The 21,751-nt window shown below is 42.6% G+C and overlaps 1 protein-coding gene across 1 annotated transcript in view; it reads left to right on the top strand.

Annotated features, from left to right (window-relative positions):
- C7 (complement C7) overlaps positions 1-21,751 on the top strand; it is a 582,400-nt gene that overhangs the window by 549,670 nt on the left and 10,979 nt on the right. Inside the window, exon 16 of the mRNA XM_069627198.1 lies at positions 14,878-14,971. Within this exon, the coding sequence (XP_069483299.1) occupies positions 14,878-14,971 (94 nt within the window). The remainder of the gene's footprint in view (positions 1-14,877; positions 14,972-21,751) is intronic.

A 21,751-nucleotide genomic window follows, 5' to 3' on the forward strand; every position in this document is an offset into this window, starting at 1 on the left:
CCTTTCCCAAGTGCCATTTAGGTTTTTTGTGCTTTGATGTTTTCAAGTTTTGCATTGTTAGCACCTCGCACTTCTTTTTGTTAATTTGTAAGCCATTTGCACTCGCGTATAGATCTACTGCATCGATCTTTCGTTGTAGCCCTATAGGTGTTACATCTAGCAATATTAGGTCATCGGCGTATAGCATCCAGCTTAATGGGGCTCCGTGTATTTTTGGAGAGAAGGAGCGTACGCTGTCAATGGCTCCTCCAATGTCCGATAAGAATAAGTTAAATATTATAGCAGCCAGTGGGCAACCCTGTTTGACCCCGCGAAAGGTGTATATCGCTTTGGATAGGGTGCCTTTTTGATCTAGGCGGATATTAATGCTTGTGCCAGTGTGGAGCTCTTTGATGGCCGCTATCAGATCTTCCGGGCATTCCCACGACTTCATTTTCTCCCATAGTAGCTCTCTATCTATGCTATCAAAGGCATGTGAGAAGTCTATCAGTGCGAGGTACACCTTGGATCTTGTTCTTATGGCTTCCATTTTGAGAAGGTTGATTAGGAGGAGATTCAAGGCGCAACCTACCCCCTTGACAAAGCCAGTCTGTCGTGAATCCAGGTGATTTGATTCAGCTGCCCATTTCACAAGTTGTTGTTGTAGGAGAGTCGCATACACTTTGCCTAACACATCTAACAGCGCGATGGGTCGATAATTTGTTGGATCAGATCGATTCCCTTTCTTAAAGATTGGGATGATTATTGCACGTTTCCATGAGTCCGGGCTTTTACAATTAGCTGCTATTCTTTTAAACATCGTGTGGCATATCTCAGCCCACAGCTCTGGGTTTTCTTTGATTGTGTGGTTTGTTAGACCGTCCGGACCAGGTGCTCTGGAGGAGCTAGCTCTTTTTATTATCTCCTTGATATCATTTTTCTCAAATTCCAACTTCCATTTTTCTCGGATAGGTGATGATGTCACGGCTGCGGTGGTTCTCTTGCTGTATAACTTCGAGAAGTGATGTGTCCATTCAGCTTCAGTAATGGCGTTTGTCAGTACTGCCATTTGGGGGGCTCCTTCGTTGTTGATTATCTTCCAGAAAGCAGAGGAGTTTTTATTTTGCAGTTTTTCCATAATTAGTTCTGCATCATTTTGCATCATGTCCGCTTTATGTGATCGTAGCCAGTTTTTATACTTTTGTTTGCACTCTCTTTTTGCAGTTAAATAACTATTGGCATCAGTTTTCGATAGATGTCTTATTTGCGCTCTTAATTCTCTCTTTCTTTTTCTCAGCTCTAGATCAAATTTGTGTCTTGCGACAAAGCCACGAGCTTTGGATCCTTGATGTTTTTCTTTGAAATCGTCTAAGAGATGGATGTAATCAGTCTCTTTTTGCTCGACTACATATGAGGTTAGTATATTTTTAACCTCTGTTTTTTTTAGTTTCAGTCTGACCCTATTGGATTCAATCATTACCGGGAATTTCCATGTTGTAAGTTTAGCTCCATAAGCTGTGATGCATGACAGAATAACTAAGTCATGATCACTGTTAGTCATAGGATGCACCTCGAGGGAAGTTGCGTATTGATGTATTTTCTCGCTGACGTAAAAGTAATCAAGCGTCGATCGTTGTGTGCCTCTGGACCAGGTTGGTTGAGCTGGAATATCACCTGCTATGTTACCATTCATCAGCAAGAGGTTTCTTAGCTCCATCTCTGTCGCCCATTTACTGGCGAGTTGTAATTTATTGGTGTTTTTTGGATCTAGTTTGTTGTTTGTTGATAGGCAATTCATATTCAAATCTCCACAAATCACTATATCGACGCCAACATCTGCTTCGAGCCAATCGTCTATGACAGTTGTAACTTGATCTATGTATTCGTTGCCGCTTGTAGTCTTGTGATTCCAATATAGATTCAGGATGTGGGTTTTCTTGTTTCCTAAGTTGCTTTGTGCAATTGTCGTAGCCTGAATGTAGGGAGTCACGTTTTCAGTGTTGAGAATTTGATATCCAGAACTTTTTTTAATCAAGGTAATAAGGCCTGCCATGGGCCTACCCGTCAGTTGTTTGATAGCTGGATTAAATGCAATCTCATATTCTCCAGAGATGGGGTGTTTGTCCAGCCACGTTTCTTGAAGGCACACAACATCCAGCCCCGGAAAGGAGCTCTCTTGATATAGGTGCACAAATCCTCTGGTGTTCCAGGAGCCGAACTTGACTGTCGGGGGCGGATTTTCCAGTTGGCATTAGCTTCGAGTTGTTTTGTTCAGGGCTTTTGCCAGCCACCCCCAGTTATCCGATGATTCGTTTTCATTGTTTTCCTGTTCGGCAGTACAGTTTTTTTTGTTTAGAGCTTGGGTGCCAGTAATAGTGATTTGAATTTGTTCCACCATGTCATTTTGGACATGTTCCGCGTTTCCTAAACCACACTCGCTATTGGTGCGCTGAATTCTGTTAAGTTGTCCAGCCTCTTGTTTTTTCTCAGGGCTCTTCACTTCGTTATTTTTCTTCCAGAAGGATGAGACTAACTGTGGTTCTGTAGTTTTGTGAGAATAGGATTTGTGATTTTCTTCGTTATTTAATTCCAGAATGTCGAATCCAAGTGACATCAGCTCTGGCGTTGCATCCAGGATACTGTCGGTTATCATTTTTGATTTTAGATGTATTAGTACAAGGTCGTTTTGACCTTCCTGTGGGAATTCCACTGTTTTGATGTCGTACGATTGTATCGTTCTCAGACGCGGGACGCAGTGAAGTAATCGTAGAACATTGTTACGGTTCATGATCACGTCATCTTGACTTTCCAAGCTTTCAATCTTTATTTTATAAGTAAATGTGGAAGTTTTGCTTCCTAGGTGTTCATTTTGGTAAGAGTCTCTTCTTTTGTGTTCTCCAGGCATTTGTTTTGCTGCGGGAGCTTTGATCACCAGAGGTCCTGTCCCGTAACACTTGTTTGGTGCAAATTTTCGAACCTCTTCGTGAGGCTCTCGAATAGTCTTCCTGAATTCAGGTTCGGGCAGACTTTTGGGTATTTTAATGTTTTGGCAATCTCTATCCTCATTTTTCTTTAGCGTCATTTCTCGTCTTTCTGTCAAAGTGAGGAATGTGGTACTAGCCTCAACCAGTGGGGCTTTTTCGGTGTTTACGATCTTGGGAATCATTGAGCAAGTTCTTTGTGGCGTTGTAGTATGTGAGGACAACAGTGTAGATGTTGATTTTTGTTCCATATTCGTATTTACCGTGTCTCGGAGAGGGGCATTGAGACTTGAAGTTGACTCAGGTGAGTTCTTGTGGTCAATTGGCTCTAATTCATCAATGTCTTCGTAAGTTGACATATTTATCAGCTCGTTCATTTGTTCAACTTCCTTGTTAGATTCTTCGCTTTTTTGGTTAGAGAGCTCAGTTGTTGCCTCCTTTTCTGAGCTCTTTTTGTCCAGAATTGGATCCGCAGTTTTTATATTCTGATTTACGGTTACGTTTACTGTTTTTATGTTACGTAAGAACTTTCTGGAGTTGTTGCCACGTCGAGAGTTCTTAATGCATTGATTTTTTGTTTTTTTGATTTGAGATTCCTTTCTTATTGGGTTTGGGGGCGTCCCCGTAGTTTGTTTAGTGTTTTGCTTGAAAATCGCAAAGATGCCATTATTTCTTTCAGTTTCAGAATCAAGCTGCCCGTGGGCGCAATCTTGCAGTCTGGCACGATTCTCAATTTCAGTTGAGGTAGTTGGTAGTTGGGGATCAAGAGAGGCCGGATTCAATATCGATCTTGTTTTGTCTAAGATTGTTTGAAAACAAGGCTTGTTTAGTTGATCCTGTGAGTATGTATTAGGCGAGGTGATTTTTGTGACGTTGTCAATTAGTTCAGGATTTCTTATCTCCTCCGAACTTGTGTCATTGTGCAAATTTATCTGCTGTGTGACGTCGTCTTTGGTTAGATCTATGGATAGAGGCAGAGGGCTAGTCACCCCTTGGATTTCGGTTGATATGCTCTCGGCTTGTTGCAATGGAGAAACTCGTTTATTCAGGTCGGGCTCCAGGTTGGGAGTCACCTGCGAGCTTGTTTTGGTGTTCTTACAGTTCCGCTCTTGAGATTCCGGTCGGGTGATGATTCGTTCTTCGTCGGCAGGCTCCGTTGTAATTTTCCTTGTTTTTAGAAGGTTAAGTGCTTCTTTAGCGACTTCTGCCAGTAACTTTTTTTCCGATCCATTCGTTTTCCTTTGGTCCAGAAGAGTAGTCAAGTGATTCTCAATTCTTTTGTTGGAGTCTCGTTGCACTTGGTTTGTTAGTGTAATTTCCATGTCCAGACCTACCAATTTTGAGTTGATCATTGCAACTAGTGTTGACAGATCTCTGAGGTTCCCGTCTACTTGCTCATATAGTTTTAAAAACGGAGCTATAGATATTGCAAGAGAAGACATTACAAGTGGTTGAATCTCTTTCATTATGCAACCAACAAGTTCAGAGGAGAGCTCCTCGTGCTTATTTAGTCGGGGTTGTTGCATTCGAGGTTTGAGGCGCCTCGGTGTATTGTGCTGATACTCTGAGTAAGAAGAGTCAGATGATGATGACGACGGAAGGTGGGGTGATTGTCTCATCTCTGGGAGACCTTCGTAGCTAGGTGAGAGTGTTGGGGGTCTCGTTACAGTTTGTAAAGGGATTTTTTTGCCTTTTCTCTGTGAACACGGTAGGGTAGGAGATCGACTGTACTCGATACGCCTACGTTTCCCATAGGCGTTTTTCCATTGAGATAGAGCCGGCGCTCCCAAGGTCTCCTTCATTACGTCTACAATATCTTCTATAGCGTCGATAACATTAGATTCTTGGATCGGGGAGACCAAACTATCTTTTACTATGGCACCTCGTGTTTTGTTTATTAGTGTGATGTCGTTTAAGATCTTGTTAACGACCTCCAATGAGTTTCTCCTGTTGGATCCCGAGACAATAGGCTCTTTATTGCGTAGGGGCTCAGTTGTGTCATGATTTGCTTGGTGGAAAACCTCATCGTCATTTGAGGCACCAACGCAAGTGTCCGTGAGTCCCGTTTTTTGCTTTGGATGCAGATGTACTTCTCCATTTGCTTGCAAGTTCTTCAAAGAAGTTGTGGAGGCATCGTGTCTATTTGTGAGTGGGCTTGCTTTCGTCGCTTCCATCTCGGCGCCCTCCGATAAGGAGCCACGTTCATCAAGTGTCAAGACCTGGCTCCTCTCGATTTCTAAAGGTAAATTACGGGGTGAACCATTAATACCTGGCTCGCCCTCGCAGTTTACGTTGCTCAGAGGCACGCTTTGAAATACACCTTCTTGGTTTCCTTCTGTGTCGGTGAGAGCAAGGTCTAACGCCGCTGGGCAGCGTGCTATCCAGTTTTGGCCCACATTCTGTAGACTTATGGTGTCTCGCTGGTTATTGATAATAGCATCGGTAGTCTTCAGGAGTTCTTCTCTTGATTGAGTCTGATCTGTGTCTTGGTCGAGGTATTGTATATTGTCGGGGTCAGAAGCTGGTGATACACAATTAGTCTCCCCCGTGTAGTCGCCATCACCATCAGACTTACCATCGAGTTTACAATTGGGCTTGGTCGACTGCCGCCGTAGGGGTTTACGTGAGTTAGCTAGCGAGTTCCATCTTCGCAGCTGTGATCTTGTGTGCGGATGTGTCAGGCTTTCCGCCGGTATTTGGCCAGCAGACAGCGTTCTAATTGTTGCTGATCGGTCCGCATTAGGGTTCCCGTTGTGGCCTTGTATATCAGCCATCCTCCTTTTGGTATAAGTGCTCGAGACTCTACGGCTGTGTAGTTAAATCAGCTCAGTTTTGGAGTAGTCACTAAACTATGGGGGATTTAGGGATCGAGAGGGTCAGGCACCTCGCAGACTCCCGATATAGCCCTGCCCAGGTAATGGACTATATCTATCAGGCGATTTTTGGTTGGCTTATGAGAGTATATTGAGTTGGATATCTGCTTAAAGTACGGGATTAGCTCACCTTGTGTGCCCGATGCAGTGGTCTCAGCTCGGGATAATATCTCCCAGATGTATGGAATCCGTTGGTCTGTTAGCCTTGTCTTGTCTTGCACCCGTCCAGCGCCGAACAGCCGCACAACAGCCAGTAGACTTTACTCCCCCGGGCTTAACGCCACAAGGGTAGACTGGCCCGATTTTGTGGGCAGGGGATGTCACGTGAGCAGTCACGTGAGTTTCACTGAGCTCCGCCCCCTCCTGGGAGCGAGTGATTGCCGTGCGTGAGTTTTAGGAAACTCCCAACGCAGATTCAAGGGCGCAGTGTAAAAGCGTTCGTCTGCAAAGGAAATGCTTCTCTGCAATGTGAGAAGACTGCGCCGTGCTGCTGGACTGGCCCGATTTTGTGGGCAGGGGATGTCACGTGAGCAGTCACGTGAGTTTCACTGAGCTCCGCCCCCTCCTGGGAGCGAGTGATTGCCGTGCGTGAGTTTTAGGAAACTCCCAACGCAGATTCAAGGGCGCAGTGTAAAAGCGTTCGTCTGCAAAGGAAATGCTTCTCTGCAATGTGAGAAGACTGCGCCGTGCTGCTGGACTGGCCCGATTTTGTGGGCAGGGGATGTCACGTGAGCAGTCACGTGAGTTTCACTGAGCTCCGCCCCCTCCTGGGAGCGAGTGATTGCCGTGCGTGAGTTTTAGGAAACTCCCAACGCAGATTCAAGGGCGCAGTGTAAAAGCGTTCGTCTGCAAAAGGAAATGCTTCTCTGCAATGTGAGAAGACTGCGCCGTGCTGCTGGACTGGCCCGATTTTGTGGGCAGGGGATGTCACGTGAGCAGTCACGTGAGTTTCACTGAGCTCCGCCCCCTCCTGGGAGCGAGTGATTGCCGTGCGTGAGTTTTAGGAAACTCCCAACGCAGATTCAAGGGCGCAGTGTAAAAGCGTTCGTCTGCAAAGGAAATGCTTCTCTGCAATGTGAGAAGATTCCAAGCCCAAGTCCCTTTCCCATCTACAACAAAAGCTATCAGTGCTCCCCTTTCATGACTCTACTAGAGTGCCATACAGCGGAGAAATTAACCCCTTCATCTCCATTTGGGAGTCAAGAATTTTCTCCATTGGATTGAGATCCAGCTGTACCTGCTCCTTCCAACCTTCGGGCAAAATCACCCGCTTCAATTGCAGATACGAAAACAAAGAAAGGTTCCCAATTCCCAAGGCTTCTTCCAATTCCAAAATGGGGATGAACTGTCCACTCTTACACAACTGTCCGACTCTCGTCAAACCCGCCTCAAAGCCAAGTCTGAAACCTATCCAAATTTTGAATATGCTCTGTGGCCCACAGATGACTCAATGGGGAAGCCAAGTCATAACCCTCGTCACCACGGGCCCCTTCAACCAAATATTCCAGATCACTCTGAGTATGATATGATATGATAGGTTATTTATATATATATAATTAAGGCAAAACACATCTTTGGTGTGATTTGGTTAAAGCCTATTAAAGTCTGATTTTCCAAAAACACAGGAGGGAAAAAAATAACAACCTGTGTTTTTGGAAAAAACCACTGTGGTTGAGGGCAAAAATTGCTTTTCAAGAGAAAGAGACGTTGTCAAAAACGATGACAATAACAACAAGGCTGTGGAGGAAGACAGCAAGGATAAGATGAGGTTCTGACTTCCCCTCCCTCCCATCCACGTCTCAACCTATGGTGCACTGGTGTGCCACCTACAAAAAAGGGGACAGTATAAGAAGATAAACTACTTACTTCTATTCATTGTAAAACATCCAGCCTTGTTTAAATAGTGCCCATCAACCACTCTCTTCCACTATGTGTATGTGTTGGAAGAGACAAATAGCCAGACAGCAAATCAGTGCATCATTAGTTTGGTGTACAGGCATCCACTGGGTTATTTGTAACTTTAATGACCCAGGGATTGTGTAACAAACCAACATAAAGACAATACACACTCCACTCAGCGTGTATGAAGAGTAGAATGTCAAGGCAGTGACAGCCCCTCATGCCTTTTGTGGGTGGGTGCCAATGCCAAGGCAGAGTGAACCTCAAATGGATTTTGTAGTCGGAGTATAAAGTTGGAATAGTGGTAGACACACATGCATGTTATATGGTAGGCAGAACTTCAAAGCAGTGAGAATCACACATACATTTTGTGGGCAGATGAGGCTGTAAAGCCAGTGTTGTAAACATGTGCATTTTGTAAACACAATAGGCTGACAAAGGGGTGCCAGGCACATATGCATTATGCAAATGCCAAACACTGAAAACTCCCCTGGCGCTTATAGGCAGAGGAGAATGCCAAGTCAGTGACAGCCCTATGTGCATTTAGTTGACAGAAGAGAATATCAAGGCTGTGTTAGACACATGTATGTGGAGTAGAATATCAAGGTAGAGAGTTTGCCATGTTTCTTTTGTAGGTACATGTGCATTTCATGGGTGAGGGGGAAAACCAAAACAGTGTTGGGTATGCTTATTGTAGGGTGGAAGTAAATAAAAAGAACATGCTTCAATCTGCCACCATACCCAAATGTGGTATAGGGCGGGGTAAGGGCTGATGATTAATATATCCATCTGACATTTTTCCCCTGCAAGAGATATGGCTGTATTCACTGAAGAAGCCTAGATAGCACGTGGGTCTGTGTGCATGCCATGTTGATCAATAAGTAGCTACAGATTTCTTCCTCTGCAAAGAAAAGGGGCATTTGTCCTAAGGCAATTAGATGCATCAGGAAGAAATGTAATGGTGCATGCACTGCTGAGACACTTGAGTAAGGTAACAGAGGATGAAGATCAGGAGGAAGTTGACCCCCATGATCTAAGATCATCTCATCAACATAGAGAGCAAATCAGAGATCATGAACAGATTGTGATCCTTGGAAATTTCCCACCTCTCATTCCTTGATAATAAATGACACTCTGGTTACTGTTTTTAGTGGAGAAAGGGTTAGAAATGCAACAAGTGCTTAAGAATAAGATGTTTTTGAAATAATAGGTGCAAAAATGTTGGCTTACTAGCCTCTAGGGTACACAACTGCACTAGGGGGACTGGACTGAGCCTCTCAAAGCAGCTCATTCCAAAGTTCGAATGTTCGAACAAATTGAACCAGGCTTCGAGCTGTACTGTGGTGTGAGTTGATGCATGTTTGGGTGCAGCAAGTCATGCTGTTCCTAGTTGATTCAAAGCTGGAGCACTATGCAGTTCGCATGCAGTGTTCAGGTTGTGCAGTTCAGATTGCTCACCAGGGTCAGGTTGAGTGTCAAGTCGGTTCAAGATGTTGGTAACCGCTAGTTTGGATAGATGAGTGATTTGATGCTCCAGCAGATTAAGTTGAGGTTTGTTGGTTCGATGTGGTGATCTTGATGATCTGATGCAGGGTTTGAAGAGGCAGTGCTTCCAGTCAAACAGTTGACGGGCTCTGCTTGACAGGATGCGGTTGTGAGCAGATTCAACAGATGCAATACACTGGTGGTTCAAGGTTCGATCAAGTGCTTATCACAGAACCGGCAGTTCTCTCTGGTTTGAGTGCCATGAATACCATTTGAATGCGTTTTGATTGATGGATTGAATGAGGTATTTATTTAGTGCAGTGAGCAACAACAAGTTTAATCATATCTATGCGCAGATCGTAACCACAGGATAGGAAAGCAATATAAGTCTCAGCCAACTTGCCAGACTATGATTAGACTAAATTATATAAAGGGCGCCTGGCAGAGCCCTGAAAAACCCAGGTGGGAATAATTAAATAAACTGAACCAAAATTTCAGGGTGGGAGGTCAGGCAACAGTTCCAATCTAAAATTAGACAAGCAACCAATAGTTAAGCTGCAGTCCTTTTTTCACAAAATGTTTAATTTTTTATCAAAATGAATAGTATTAGTAGAGATAGAACACTCAAGGTATATTCAAGACACAACAATACAAAGTGAGTATGATCCAGTATAGACAACTGGATCTTAATGTGATGGTACAAAAAAAGTGTGCTGTATCGGGTAGAACACAAACAACTATGCAGTCACAGAAATACAACATAAACCCACATTAGTGGACATGTATATAAAAGACACAAAAAAATCAATGTTTCAAAAATGCATTGTCTTAATGGTCATATCGTCGACACAATGGTGTTTCGGCCTAGAAAGTGCTGTGTAGTATAGCTATGTAAGCAGGCCTTCATCAGGACTTGTGGAAACCTGAAAGGTGATCCTGGAGTGTCTATCAGAGATTTGTCCAATGCTATGGTACAAAAGAATATCCATCATCAGTCAAGATATCTGGGGTGTACTGAGTACGTCATGGAGGAACAGGAATTGAACCTCAAACAGGTAAGTAATGCTCAGCCCGAAAAAATGGAGGCGGTAACTGCAAAACGTGATTCCTCCGCCAAATATATCAGAATGCGACTCAAAATTGTATGCGCAATTTTACGGCCGAGCCCAGGCAGGGGGTCTCAAAACGCGAGCGTCGTCACAGTGAAAGAGCATCCCTGGGAATCGCGAGCAGAAAAAACAACAAAGCGTCTCAGTGCGCGAGCGTAGTTGGAATGACCACGCTCGCGCACTGAGACGCTTTGTTGTTTTTTCTGCTCGCGATTCCCAGGGATACTCTTTCACTGTGACGACGCTCGCGTTTTGAGACCCCCTGCCTGGGCTCGGCCGTAAAATTGCGCATACAATTTTGAGTCGCATTCTGATATATTTGGCGGAGGAATCACGTTTTGCAGTTACCGCCTCCATTTTTTCGGGCTGAGCATTACTTACCTGTTTGAGGTTCAATTCCTGTTCCTCCATGACGTACTCAGTACACCCCAGATATCTTGACTGATGATGGATATTCTTTTGTACCATAGCATTGGACAAATCTCTGATAGACACTCCAGGATCACCTTTCAGGTTTCCACAAGTCCTGATGAAGGCCTGCTTACATAGCTATACTACACAGCACTTTCTAGGCCGAAACACCATTGTGTCGACGATATGACCATTAAGACAATGCATTTTTGAAACATTGATTTTTTTGTGTCTTTTATATACATGTCCACTAATGTGGGTTTATGTTGTATTTCTGTGACTGCATAGTTGTTTGTGTTCTACCCGATACAGCACACTTTTTTTTGTACCATCACATTAAGATCCAGTTGTCTATACTGGATCATACTCACTTTGTATTGTTGTGTCTTGAATATACCTTGAGTGTTCTATCTCTACTAATACTATTCATTTTGATAAAAAATTAAACATTTTGTGAAAAAAGGACTGCAGCTTAACTATTGGTTGCTTGTCTAATTTTAGATTGGAACTGTTGCCTGACCTCCCACCCTGAAATTTTGGTTCAGTTTATTTAATCAGACTATGATTAGAAAAGATATTTAAACAAATGTGTTTTTCAAAACTCCCAGGAAAGACTATTCCATAATCTGGGTCCACAGATGCCAATTCCTCAATCTCCCCTTGATACAATGGAGGATGGGAGAACTTTCAGGAACAGTTTGTCACCAGAACGCAAGTCACAGGAGGTTGGTTAGCATAGACTCACTTTCTCAGCCAAGTATGAAGGCGCAAGGTTATTCAGGCATTTGTATATCAGGCATAGAACCTTGAAGTCAATCCTATCCTCCACTGCCAGCCAATGAAGGGAATGTTGCAATGCTGAAATAGAAGAAAATTTACTCACACCAAAAGCCAGCCGAGCTGCCACATTCTGTGCCATCGATGCCACTGTAGTTTTGTGCACCGAATACCAGATAACAGGCTGTTGCAGTAGTCTAATTTAAAATGTACCAAGGCTGCAACTACAACAGGCATGGTCCTTTTTGGGAACATACGGAAGGGCTTGGCAAGGAAGCCGTAGGGATAACTAGACAGACTGCACTTTTGCCCCTTTTTCTTCTTCACTGCTCAGATTTTCCTGTGAAATGCAGCCGAGGTTTTGGATGTTAGGGGCAAAATTCAAGGAAGAACCCAAGAAGCATGGAGCAGGTGGCCATCTCAAGGCACTAAGCAAGTTCTTCACACTGAAGAGAGCAACCTCAGTTATATCCAGTGTTGCAGCCATCTAGTTTCTCACTTCGTCTAGGCACTGACCTATTTTTAAGAAGGATTCCTCCACCTTGCCCAGCTTGATAAACACCTATGCGTCATTCATGTATGGACTTAAGTACAGAGTAAACAACAGAGGAGAAAGGGAGGGTCACTGTGGTACTCCACAAGTCTGTGGAAGTGGATCTGAAAGAAAACCGCCCAATTTCACTCATTGGTGATGGTCACTCAAAAAAGACTCAAAGCATCTAATCGCTCTGTCCGAGACATTGCTGTTCTCCGAGAGACACCTTAATAAAACACAATGGTCACCATGTCAAGCGATTTAGAGAGATCAAGCATTACTAGCAGTGACAACTCCCCTGGGTCAGCCACTTGTAAGAGCTTGTTCCAAACTGCCAACAGCTGTCTCTGACCCGAACTTGAAACCCTGATTGAAGGGGGTCCAATATAGACTCATACTCAATATATTCTTGCAGTTGGACCGTCACTACATTCTCCAGAATCTTTCCTGGCCAAGTTAGACTTGCCACTGGGCGGAAGATTTGCAGATTATCTGGATCAACCTTCGATTTCTTCAAGGCTTGGTTTGGCCAGGTCTATGCAGTAGAACAGTCGTCCTGGCTGTTCAGGCTCTGCAGATGCTGTGAGATCCACTGCAGGAGCTCTAGGACAGGGCGAGTCCTTTCTTGTTCTGTTCTCCCAGTGTAGGATGCATGCAGCTGAGTGGCATGTTCTGATCCTCTGAAAGAGTCACACCCAATGTGCCTTGATAGTGGGTAAGGAGCAGAGCACACCTCTGCCTTGGAACACTCTTACTTCTCCACAATGCCAGAGAGCTTTGGAAAGATCAACTATACCTAAAGTGGTCTAAATTAATTAAATATTATGTCATGGATAGTCCAAACATGAATTGAAGTAACGTTGGGAGAGCCCTTCTTTTATATGCAAAGGTCCCCACTGAATTGGACAAAAGCAAGCCTGCTTTAAGGGATAGTCCTTGTCTTCTAAAATTATACACAAAGTGCTTTGTGTGAACGGAAGTAGAGGTGACAGGAAGGATAAGTAGAAAGAGAAACAAGATAGTGGAATCCTTCCCTAACTGTGTTGAGCTCCCTCTGACTAAACTAAACCTTCTCCCTTCCCAGATCCATAGCATCAAAGGCCATTTGGTATCCAACACCCTGCTGTGAGGCTAGTCCTTTTGTTTAGGGTGTACTGTTTCCCAGGACAGCTCCAGATGGGGTGTATCCTGCTGCAGAGGGGTGTTACACAACCTCACAAAGGATCAAATGAGAGACAGAGCCCTCTGGCTATCGTCCTGCTAGGTGTAGCAGAGAGAGCCATCCCAAGGGAAATGCAGACAGCCTGTCCATGGCACGGGATTTACATATGTATGATACAGATCAGATTTGGCTTTAATAATTAGTTGCATTACCAGCCACCAAAACCCAAACTCAAGCATGGCTTCTGCTTAAAGAATAAGCTGCCACCTGGATGATACATACTCAAAATTGTGTAGTTCTGGAACAGAGGTGCAGATTTTAAATGCAGCTCCTTTGCTGAAGTAACTTGGCTGTCTCCCCAGCTGTCAGAAAGATACCTGTGACCTTTGCACCTGCACTGCACCACTGGAGAGCAGGCGCTGCCGATCAATATACTGATACTGCATAGGTGCGCTCTGCTTTTTGGGATGGAGTTTGATGAAAATGGTGTCTGGGAAACCCTTGTCATATGGCATTTCCTCACAGGCCACTCTTGCACACTCCGATGTAGGGGGCATCGTGTTGTTCACTTTTTGGACTGGGGGACTTGGTCTGAGTCTGGTGATTGAGAAGTCCCAGATGCAGCCATTCAAGAATGGGTAAGAGTAGAGGAGCTTTCATCTTAGTCTGAGCTGGACAGAATGTGGTAATGTAAAAGAAGAGAAAGAGGTTTTTAGAAAACCACAAGGCCCTACTTGCTTCTTATGTAAAACTACCAGTTTCTCCCTGTGACACACTCCGTTTTACATTACTATGAGAGTGCTGTGCTTTCTCTCTCGTCTCCTCTCTTCTGTCTCTGTCCTCTCTCTTTCTCCATCCACTTTGCTGTGATATGCCCGTGACCCTCCCTGACCATGGTTCTATCTGCCTTTACGTTCTGTTTATATCAAGAAGCAAATTTCTAATTATAAGAAAACCAAACTAAAAGCCTACCTCCTCGCCTCAGAGTTACCCTCTTAACCTACCTCTCATCCGCCTTCTGGCTAACATTTTTCCATCGCCTCTAAACAGACTCTGTCCCTCACTTTCTCTGTATCCGCTCTAGTACTTCATCCATCATGATCACATCCTGAGCATGGCTGGCCGTACCACCTACCTGCACTTAAAAATGTCTAATGTTGGTTGTCTTTAATCTCTGTATGGCCACTTATTTATTGTCCCTGGTGACTGTTCCATTTCCTCCCCTTCACAACCTGGTCAGAATGTCCCTCAAGCTCAGCACATTGTAAGAAGCTCATTGCTTCCCGTAAAATATTATTGCTTGTTCATTGTACGTTCTTTTGAGATCAAAAGAGCATTGTTCGTCCCTGTATCTAAATAGCTAAATAAATAAATGAGCATGGGAAGGAGCCAGGAGCATATTCCTTTGTTTTAATAAGAAAACGGGCGGGTGGGTTTGGGTATCGGAAACTTCTCCTGCATTGCCAAAATGCTGTCAAGAAGATACCCTTTACTGCCATATTTTTCCTATTAGATTTTGCATTACTGTTTTTTTATTTTCTATGAATAGTACAAGTATCTGTCAAGTGTATGCACTTTCTTCAATGTTTTATAGTGGTCATATTAAGGCTTCTTTGCATGATTTTGAAAACGAACTAATCCTGTGGTATTTTTGTCTATCTCGCAGGGCTAGTAGAACCAGAAACTCTTGCACCAGACTGCCAGCCATGGGAAAAACTCCAGCAATCAACCTGTGTCTGTAAAATGCCTCCAGAATGCGGGTAATGTTAGCTTCTTTCCTCTTGCTTGTGGGTGGATGTGAATTGCATTTTTTTTTAGCAATCACCAATAGTTTTGCTTACATGCAGGTAACTCAATGTTCTTTTCTTGCTGTGCGTGCCTGACATTTTAGAGCAGCAAATCGGCTAATAGAAGGCTCTCATCTGTGAAGCTGGCAATGGCGGTGCAGCACATCTTCTAAACAATATGTATCGTGTTTGAATAAATTGTTCACTGAATATAGTTGCTGACATATATTATGTACAAACAATTTGAGTCAAATGTGTTTGCTGCTCGTTTTTCACGTGGCAATAAATGCGTGCCAGACACAAATGAGGCGCCATGTTGTAAATTGGGTTGGCGAGAGGGGAAACTCGCACGGGTCGGAACGGGAGAGCGCGTCCCACTGCTGTTTTACAACCCGAATCCTATCAATTTCGTTCCTAATGAAATGGGCATGTCAGAATGCAACACTGTTGGCACCAGGAGAACATATCAGTCTGAAACGAATCCCAGGGCAGAGGCATACAAGTTACCGCCGTCTCTCTTACTAATGTCTACGAGGACATTATTTTTGCATGCTTTCTTAACCACGTAGCTGTCAATTTAGGTTTACTATGACCTATGACCAACATGTGCTGGGAAACAGTGTGACCTCAGTGCACCTTTATGCAATTTTAATTGCGCATTTGTTGTGTACGAAAGCATTTTTAGTTTTTCGATAAACATTTGTTTGCTCAAGTATGTCTCTAGTGTGTTGGAGGGACGTCAATTCACAATAATGCCAGGGTTAGTGGAAGTGACATTACTGGGAGTGGTCATACAATCTTTGACCCTGGTGGGCATGACTTTGGACCTTGATGACATTACCAGAAGTGACATTGCAGGTGTAGCAGGAAAATGTCTATTAGCTCATGAATGATAAAATGTATTTATTTATTTTATTTTATTAATTTTCTTTGTTATGCCCCCAACGACCCATAAGCATATGGGCGGACAAAAACATGATCAACAAAGACAGGATGAACATACAACTAAGGTCAAATGAGAAGCAATATACAACCAGATTCAAAGTGACAGATACATCATGCAAAAAAATATGTTTTTAGCAGGCATTTGAACTAATCCAACGATCTAGTACTTCTTAAGTCAGGAGGTAATTTGTTCCAAAGAGCTGGGGCTAAGCGATCAAAGGCCATATGGTGCACCTGCTGCAAGCTGAAGTGAGGAGCAAGCAACAGACAGGAATTATTTGACCTTAGAATCCTGCGTTCTGGTAGCAGCACACTCTGTCCATCAGATGCTTTGGGCTAGCGGCACTTATGGGTCATAACCAGAGTCCAAACAGGGATGCAAGGTCTAACCAGGAGCCAATAGAGCTGTCTCCATGCAATGGTCATTACGAGCAAGCTCCTGTATGACTCGGACAGCTTCATTCTGTATGGTCTGCAGTCTAGTTAGGTTTTCTTGTCTAGCTCTTTGCAGCAAGCTGCAGCCGTAATCCAGTTTCGTGGCAATAATTGCTTGGGCAATCAAGGCCAGCTCTGCTTAGATAGAAACAGATGTATCTGTCTGAGCAATTTAAGGTAGTATGAGCAACTGGAAACAGTACTGTTGACATAGGACTTCATAGTCAAGTGTGCATCTAGGTATACTCCCAGACTTTTAACTTCATCAGTTTTTTCAAACGGGAAAAAGTTACTAATAGAACCAAATCTGTTTTTCAGTCATTTAACGCCAGAGAACTATGCAACGTCCAAACTTGGATTAGTGTGTATTGTCGCGTTATGTTGAGACTACCATTAACCTGGGGAGTTCCTTCCCACCCCCAATCAAGGAACTATGCAATACTCGCTTATGTTTTTTTAGCGCTGGCCTTACTGAAGACTCATATAGAGTCACGCAAATCTCTGCCCCCCATGCCCAGAGTGAGCCAAGAAAACAGGCCAGGGTATAGGAAATATATTTGTATTTATTTTGAAGATAGGTAATAGAGATCACACTAAAACGACACATGCCACCTTCTTTGTGGCTCACAATTAAACTTCTTGTTACACAAATAAATCACGCAAGTTGGTTGGGAAAAACACAAATCACAATAATTTACCTTATACAGATTTCCCTTACAAAAATTATCAAATTGGTCAATGAACAAAAGCAATTTACATATGTAGTGCTGTGCAATTTCGATTTTCCTGCGCACTTAAAAGGCTAGCAGTTTGGTTTATAGATTGGTACAAATGCATATGGCAATTATGATTGCACCCACACTTTTGGTTTAAAATAAACAGGGTGATTTAGCATTTTTTTTTTTCAGACACTGAAAGTTCTGTGTTGGGAAAGTTATACAGTACAAATTTGGATGATTTGAGAATTTTGGATTTCGGACGCCGCTCCACTTAAAGGCCTGTGTTGGGGAGGCTGGATTGAAACGATTGGGATGATTTCAGAATTTTGGATTTCAGACCCCCTCCACCAAAATGCCTGTGTTGGTGAAGCAGGACAGAACAAATTGGGATGGTTTGGGAATGTTGAATTTCAGACCCCCATCCACTTAAAGGCCTGTGTTGGGGAAGCTAGACAGAAACAATTGGGATGATTTGAGACTTTTGAATTTCAGACGCCCCTCCACTTAAATACCTGTTTTGGGGACGCTGAACCCCTAGAATCACCCAATTAAATTACAGTGTATACTTTTCAGCGCACACTGGGAATGAGCTTTTGTTTAAACAAAAAACACACTCTGGTGTCTGCCAAGGGGAACTCATTAAATTCATATTTTTAGTTAAATTGGCTAAGGATCTACACAGTTCTGCCCCCACCCCACTATGAGGAGAACGGATTTAATGCAAGCAGATCCCCCCACCTTTGGTTTCAATTGGCCCAATTCTACTCACACTGAAAGCCTATTTTTAAAGTACAGGAAATCCAGCTGCGTTTCAGGACCCTCTTGGAGAAAAGGGCAGGGGCCTGGTCACTCCACTCTCAAGGATGATGCCCAGCTCTTCACCATAGGACCCAATCAGCTTTAAGGCCCCCCCAGCAATAGACAGCTCCACCCAGATACAATCTCAGCAATTTCTTATGGTGTTTCCTTGTGGCTGTCAGAAGGTACTTTTCAGCAGCTCTTTTTTCCTCATAGTGCATCCAATGTATATACCAGTGATGACACCATCAAGATTTCAATACTGGGCGATGCCCTGCAAAAATTCCTGCAATCAGGATTGGACAGTTACCTCTCTCTCTACCCCCAAGTCCAGCCTCTCTCTAAGTATTTGTTAGGAGTCTGGAGAAGACATATGGCAATTCCTATTTGCAATCCCCTTTTTTATGTCAACTTTTGGCAAAAATGTAGTTATGTGTCAGAAACTTTGTCATGTGCTAGTAAATGCAATAATATATCCATATTCCACTTCAGCTAATCATGGGGAATTTAATAAAACAACAGCCGGGTCTGCACCATGGTGCACGACCGTTTGGCAATTTTCTGACATTTTTACAAAAAGCAATATAGTTAAAAACATGTAATTTACACCCCACATTCCTAATTTTACCCTCCACCAGCATGCCAATTCTCACATTTGGGACATGTCCAGCACAGCCAGAAACACTTTTTAGCTGGCCACAACAATTCCCTAAGTCACAGGTGGATTCATTTTATTTCAACAATTAAAATTGATAGCAAATCTTCATGTTATGCACATTGTAGCTCTATGTCTCCAAGCCATTTGCCACCCTTTTTATGTTTTTATTAGCCTCCTTGTTGTTTGTATTCAGAATTCATCCTTGATTGAAGCCCCTGGTTTCACACCTCACCCCTACATTCTGGTCATGCATTGGCTAAAACATTTGGCCTGCACAGAACTGCTTTCAGAGACAGCAGATCTAGGAAAATGTGGTTTAATTTATTTATTTGTATATTGTTCTAAAATAAATTTTACAAAACATTTGATCACGATTCAACTATATACAATTCAGACTCATTAAAATCATAAATATAAATCATTTCTTAATTCAATCACAGAACACACATACTCAATAGTGTGCATCAACACTAGCAAAAATAATAATCTTAGACAGCATTTGTCTGTTTCTACCTGCAATTTAAGCCATTTTCTGGAGGCCATCACAAGTTTCAAATGCAAATTTATCATATACTTTAAAACAACTTTAAAAAAAAAAAATAAGATAAACATTAAAAAGAATCTCTAAAAGTACATTTGATATAGCAAAGTATGGGTGGGTGTCCTCCACACTTACAATATATTATTTTCATTACCCTAATATGGGTTATCAGGAGGTAAACGCTCTCGGGCTATACACCACAAACGATAGAGTGCAATATGTGAACTTTCAGTTTCCTTATTCAGACAATAATTCCAAAGCTTCTTCGTTAATTGAATTGTAACAAGATACCATATGTCCTATTTCATTCAAATAATCTGTACTCATGGTTGGGCACTCTGTTAGCAGATGTTTGGCCGTCTCCAACATCCCTAATAGTTTACAGAGTCGACAGATTCTATCCCCAAGCGGAATGCCCAAAAATATTCTTGAAACAATAACAGTTACCACTCACGTCCATGGAATCACTTACAGAGATTATTAAGGACTCATAATCCTGTGGGCTAATTTGTACGATTCAACAATCCCGAACTGGGAAAACTCAAACCCAACAGCCAATGGAGACTATGTGCAGACCTGAGGGAGTAGAACAAATAGGTCCATATGTCAAGATGTCCACGTCCCTACATCGATCAAGGGCTGGAACAGATTCAAGGGTCAAAGATGTACATGCTACTGTCAGTCCTGGAATGTTTTGCACTCAGAGACAATATGTCTGCCTTTTGCTGAATTTCATTCTGCTATTTGTAGTCTCACAGTCAAGATGGGGGGCGAATAATGCCACTTTTTGCATAACATAGTTCGAAAAGGATTTATATATTTGAGTGACACTATTAATAATTCTTTAATGTGATATAGATTGAAAATAAATTCAAACCTTACACATAATACAAATTGCATACATTAATATCAAATCAAACAAGGCAAATCAACAACAAATGTACTATACCAACAAAGTAAAAAGAAAAACTAATGTTAATCAAATATATTTAGATAAGCAAAATAAAAATAAATCATGTTAAAATACGTATATATTGCTATCTTTTCCCAAAGTTCTATACGTTCTTAACGGCACACAATAATAAAGGAACATCTTTCCAAAAGGCTCCTTATATCAGAATCATGTGAAAAAATTAATTTGGCGATAGACCTACTCCCAGTCAAGGTGAGATGTATATTCTTGACACTACCATTCTCAGGTGACTAAATCAGGGAGCCCAAACTTACTTCAATCTGTTGCCAGACATTATACAGTGCAATGAACAAGTGCATATTGCAGGTGTTAGTGCAATAAAGCCAAAATGATGTTTCACAGATGGTTAGAGGATTGTGTACAAATTCACCAAGATGTAATAATATTATGGGATTTCATATCTGACATTCAGTTAAAAGATGTATGGCTGTCTCCAGATATTCTGGAGATTTACACAGGCGACAGACTCGCTGAGTGACACCATGGTATGTGTACTTTTCAAGTTAGCTTTATGATGCACAGTATTGTTGAAGCCAGGCATGGGGGTGAGGAGGGGAAATGATGAGAGGGCAAGTAAGTCATGAGTATTTGCCCACGATGTGGCAAGAAAATGGGCAATCCTGGACACTGCTGCAGTTATTTTTCCCTGATTGAGGCTGCTTTTCAGGGTACCAGTGAATGACACATGTGGGTGGACAGTGTAATATTTTTTCAGAGGGTGGACTCAACCACTTGTTTTTTTGAGGTTGTCAAGCTTGCTCAAGTATTTTGATCCAGGATTTTATTCAGGTTGTCATGTTCCTAGTGCAGACACTTACCCACAAGACCACAAGCACTTGTTTCGTATTGGGATTTTTTTTTCGTGGAATATTTCACTACAGATTGTTGTGTTTTAAAAGGTGAGCGCCTTTTATATTTTGCCAGCATATTTATTGGAAGATTTCCTCTCCCGTGTTTATTTTTCTGGTGTTCATTACTTTTTAAAAAGGCAAATGAACTACATTTGTATATTTCACTTTAAGATATATGTTCACTTACTGTGCGTATATTCATGTGTGTCAGGTTTTGATTTTGGCTATGGGTGCAGAAAATACCTGGGCATATGTTATTCTTGCAGCCGATAATTTTTTTCCTGTTTCTGTGTGGCTTAAATGTGGTTAGTTGGGGTCATGCAATGTATCACAAGTCACCAAGAGACCAGGCATAAAACAAGGGGCTTGACGCACGGTGCTTAACCAAATTGCGTGATCCACGGCAAATAATTTAATCTCATTGCGCATTGCCTAAACACACTGGGAGTTCTCCAAGCCTGCAATGATTTATACATAACAATACCACTGTCAAAACAGGACAAAATCAGTTTGTGATTGGTGTAAATCTTTGAGCAACGGGTTGCAAGTGTTTTATAATATAGAGTGGCCATGGTTTGGAAGTCTTCGGCTGTGCCCGCCAGCCATGGCCAAAGACCATGGCTAGTAGTCTGTTAGCATTTAAAAGTGGACAGCAGCACGGTTTAAAAAACGCAGTGGTCTTGTCACTTTGACATCATTGATTTAGTTGCATGCCCTAAAACAACCTCTCCATTCCTTCTGGAACTGGGAGGGAAAGCTGCTGAACACATGGTTTCAAACCCACTCTCCTTCTAGGTTCTGTCTCAGCTGAGAGGCACTGCATCTCATCATAT

Source organism: Ambystoma mexicanum, chromosome 6p (genome assembly GCF_040938575.1).
Source record: "Ambystoma mexicanum isolate Mex_15411 chromosome 6p, UKY_AmexF1_1, whole genome shotgun sequence".
In the NCBI taxonomy this organism is placed as follows: Eukaryota; Metazoa; Chordata; class Amphibia; order Caudata; family Ambystomatidae; genus Ambystoma; species Ambystoma mexicanum.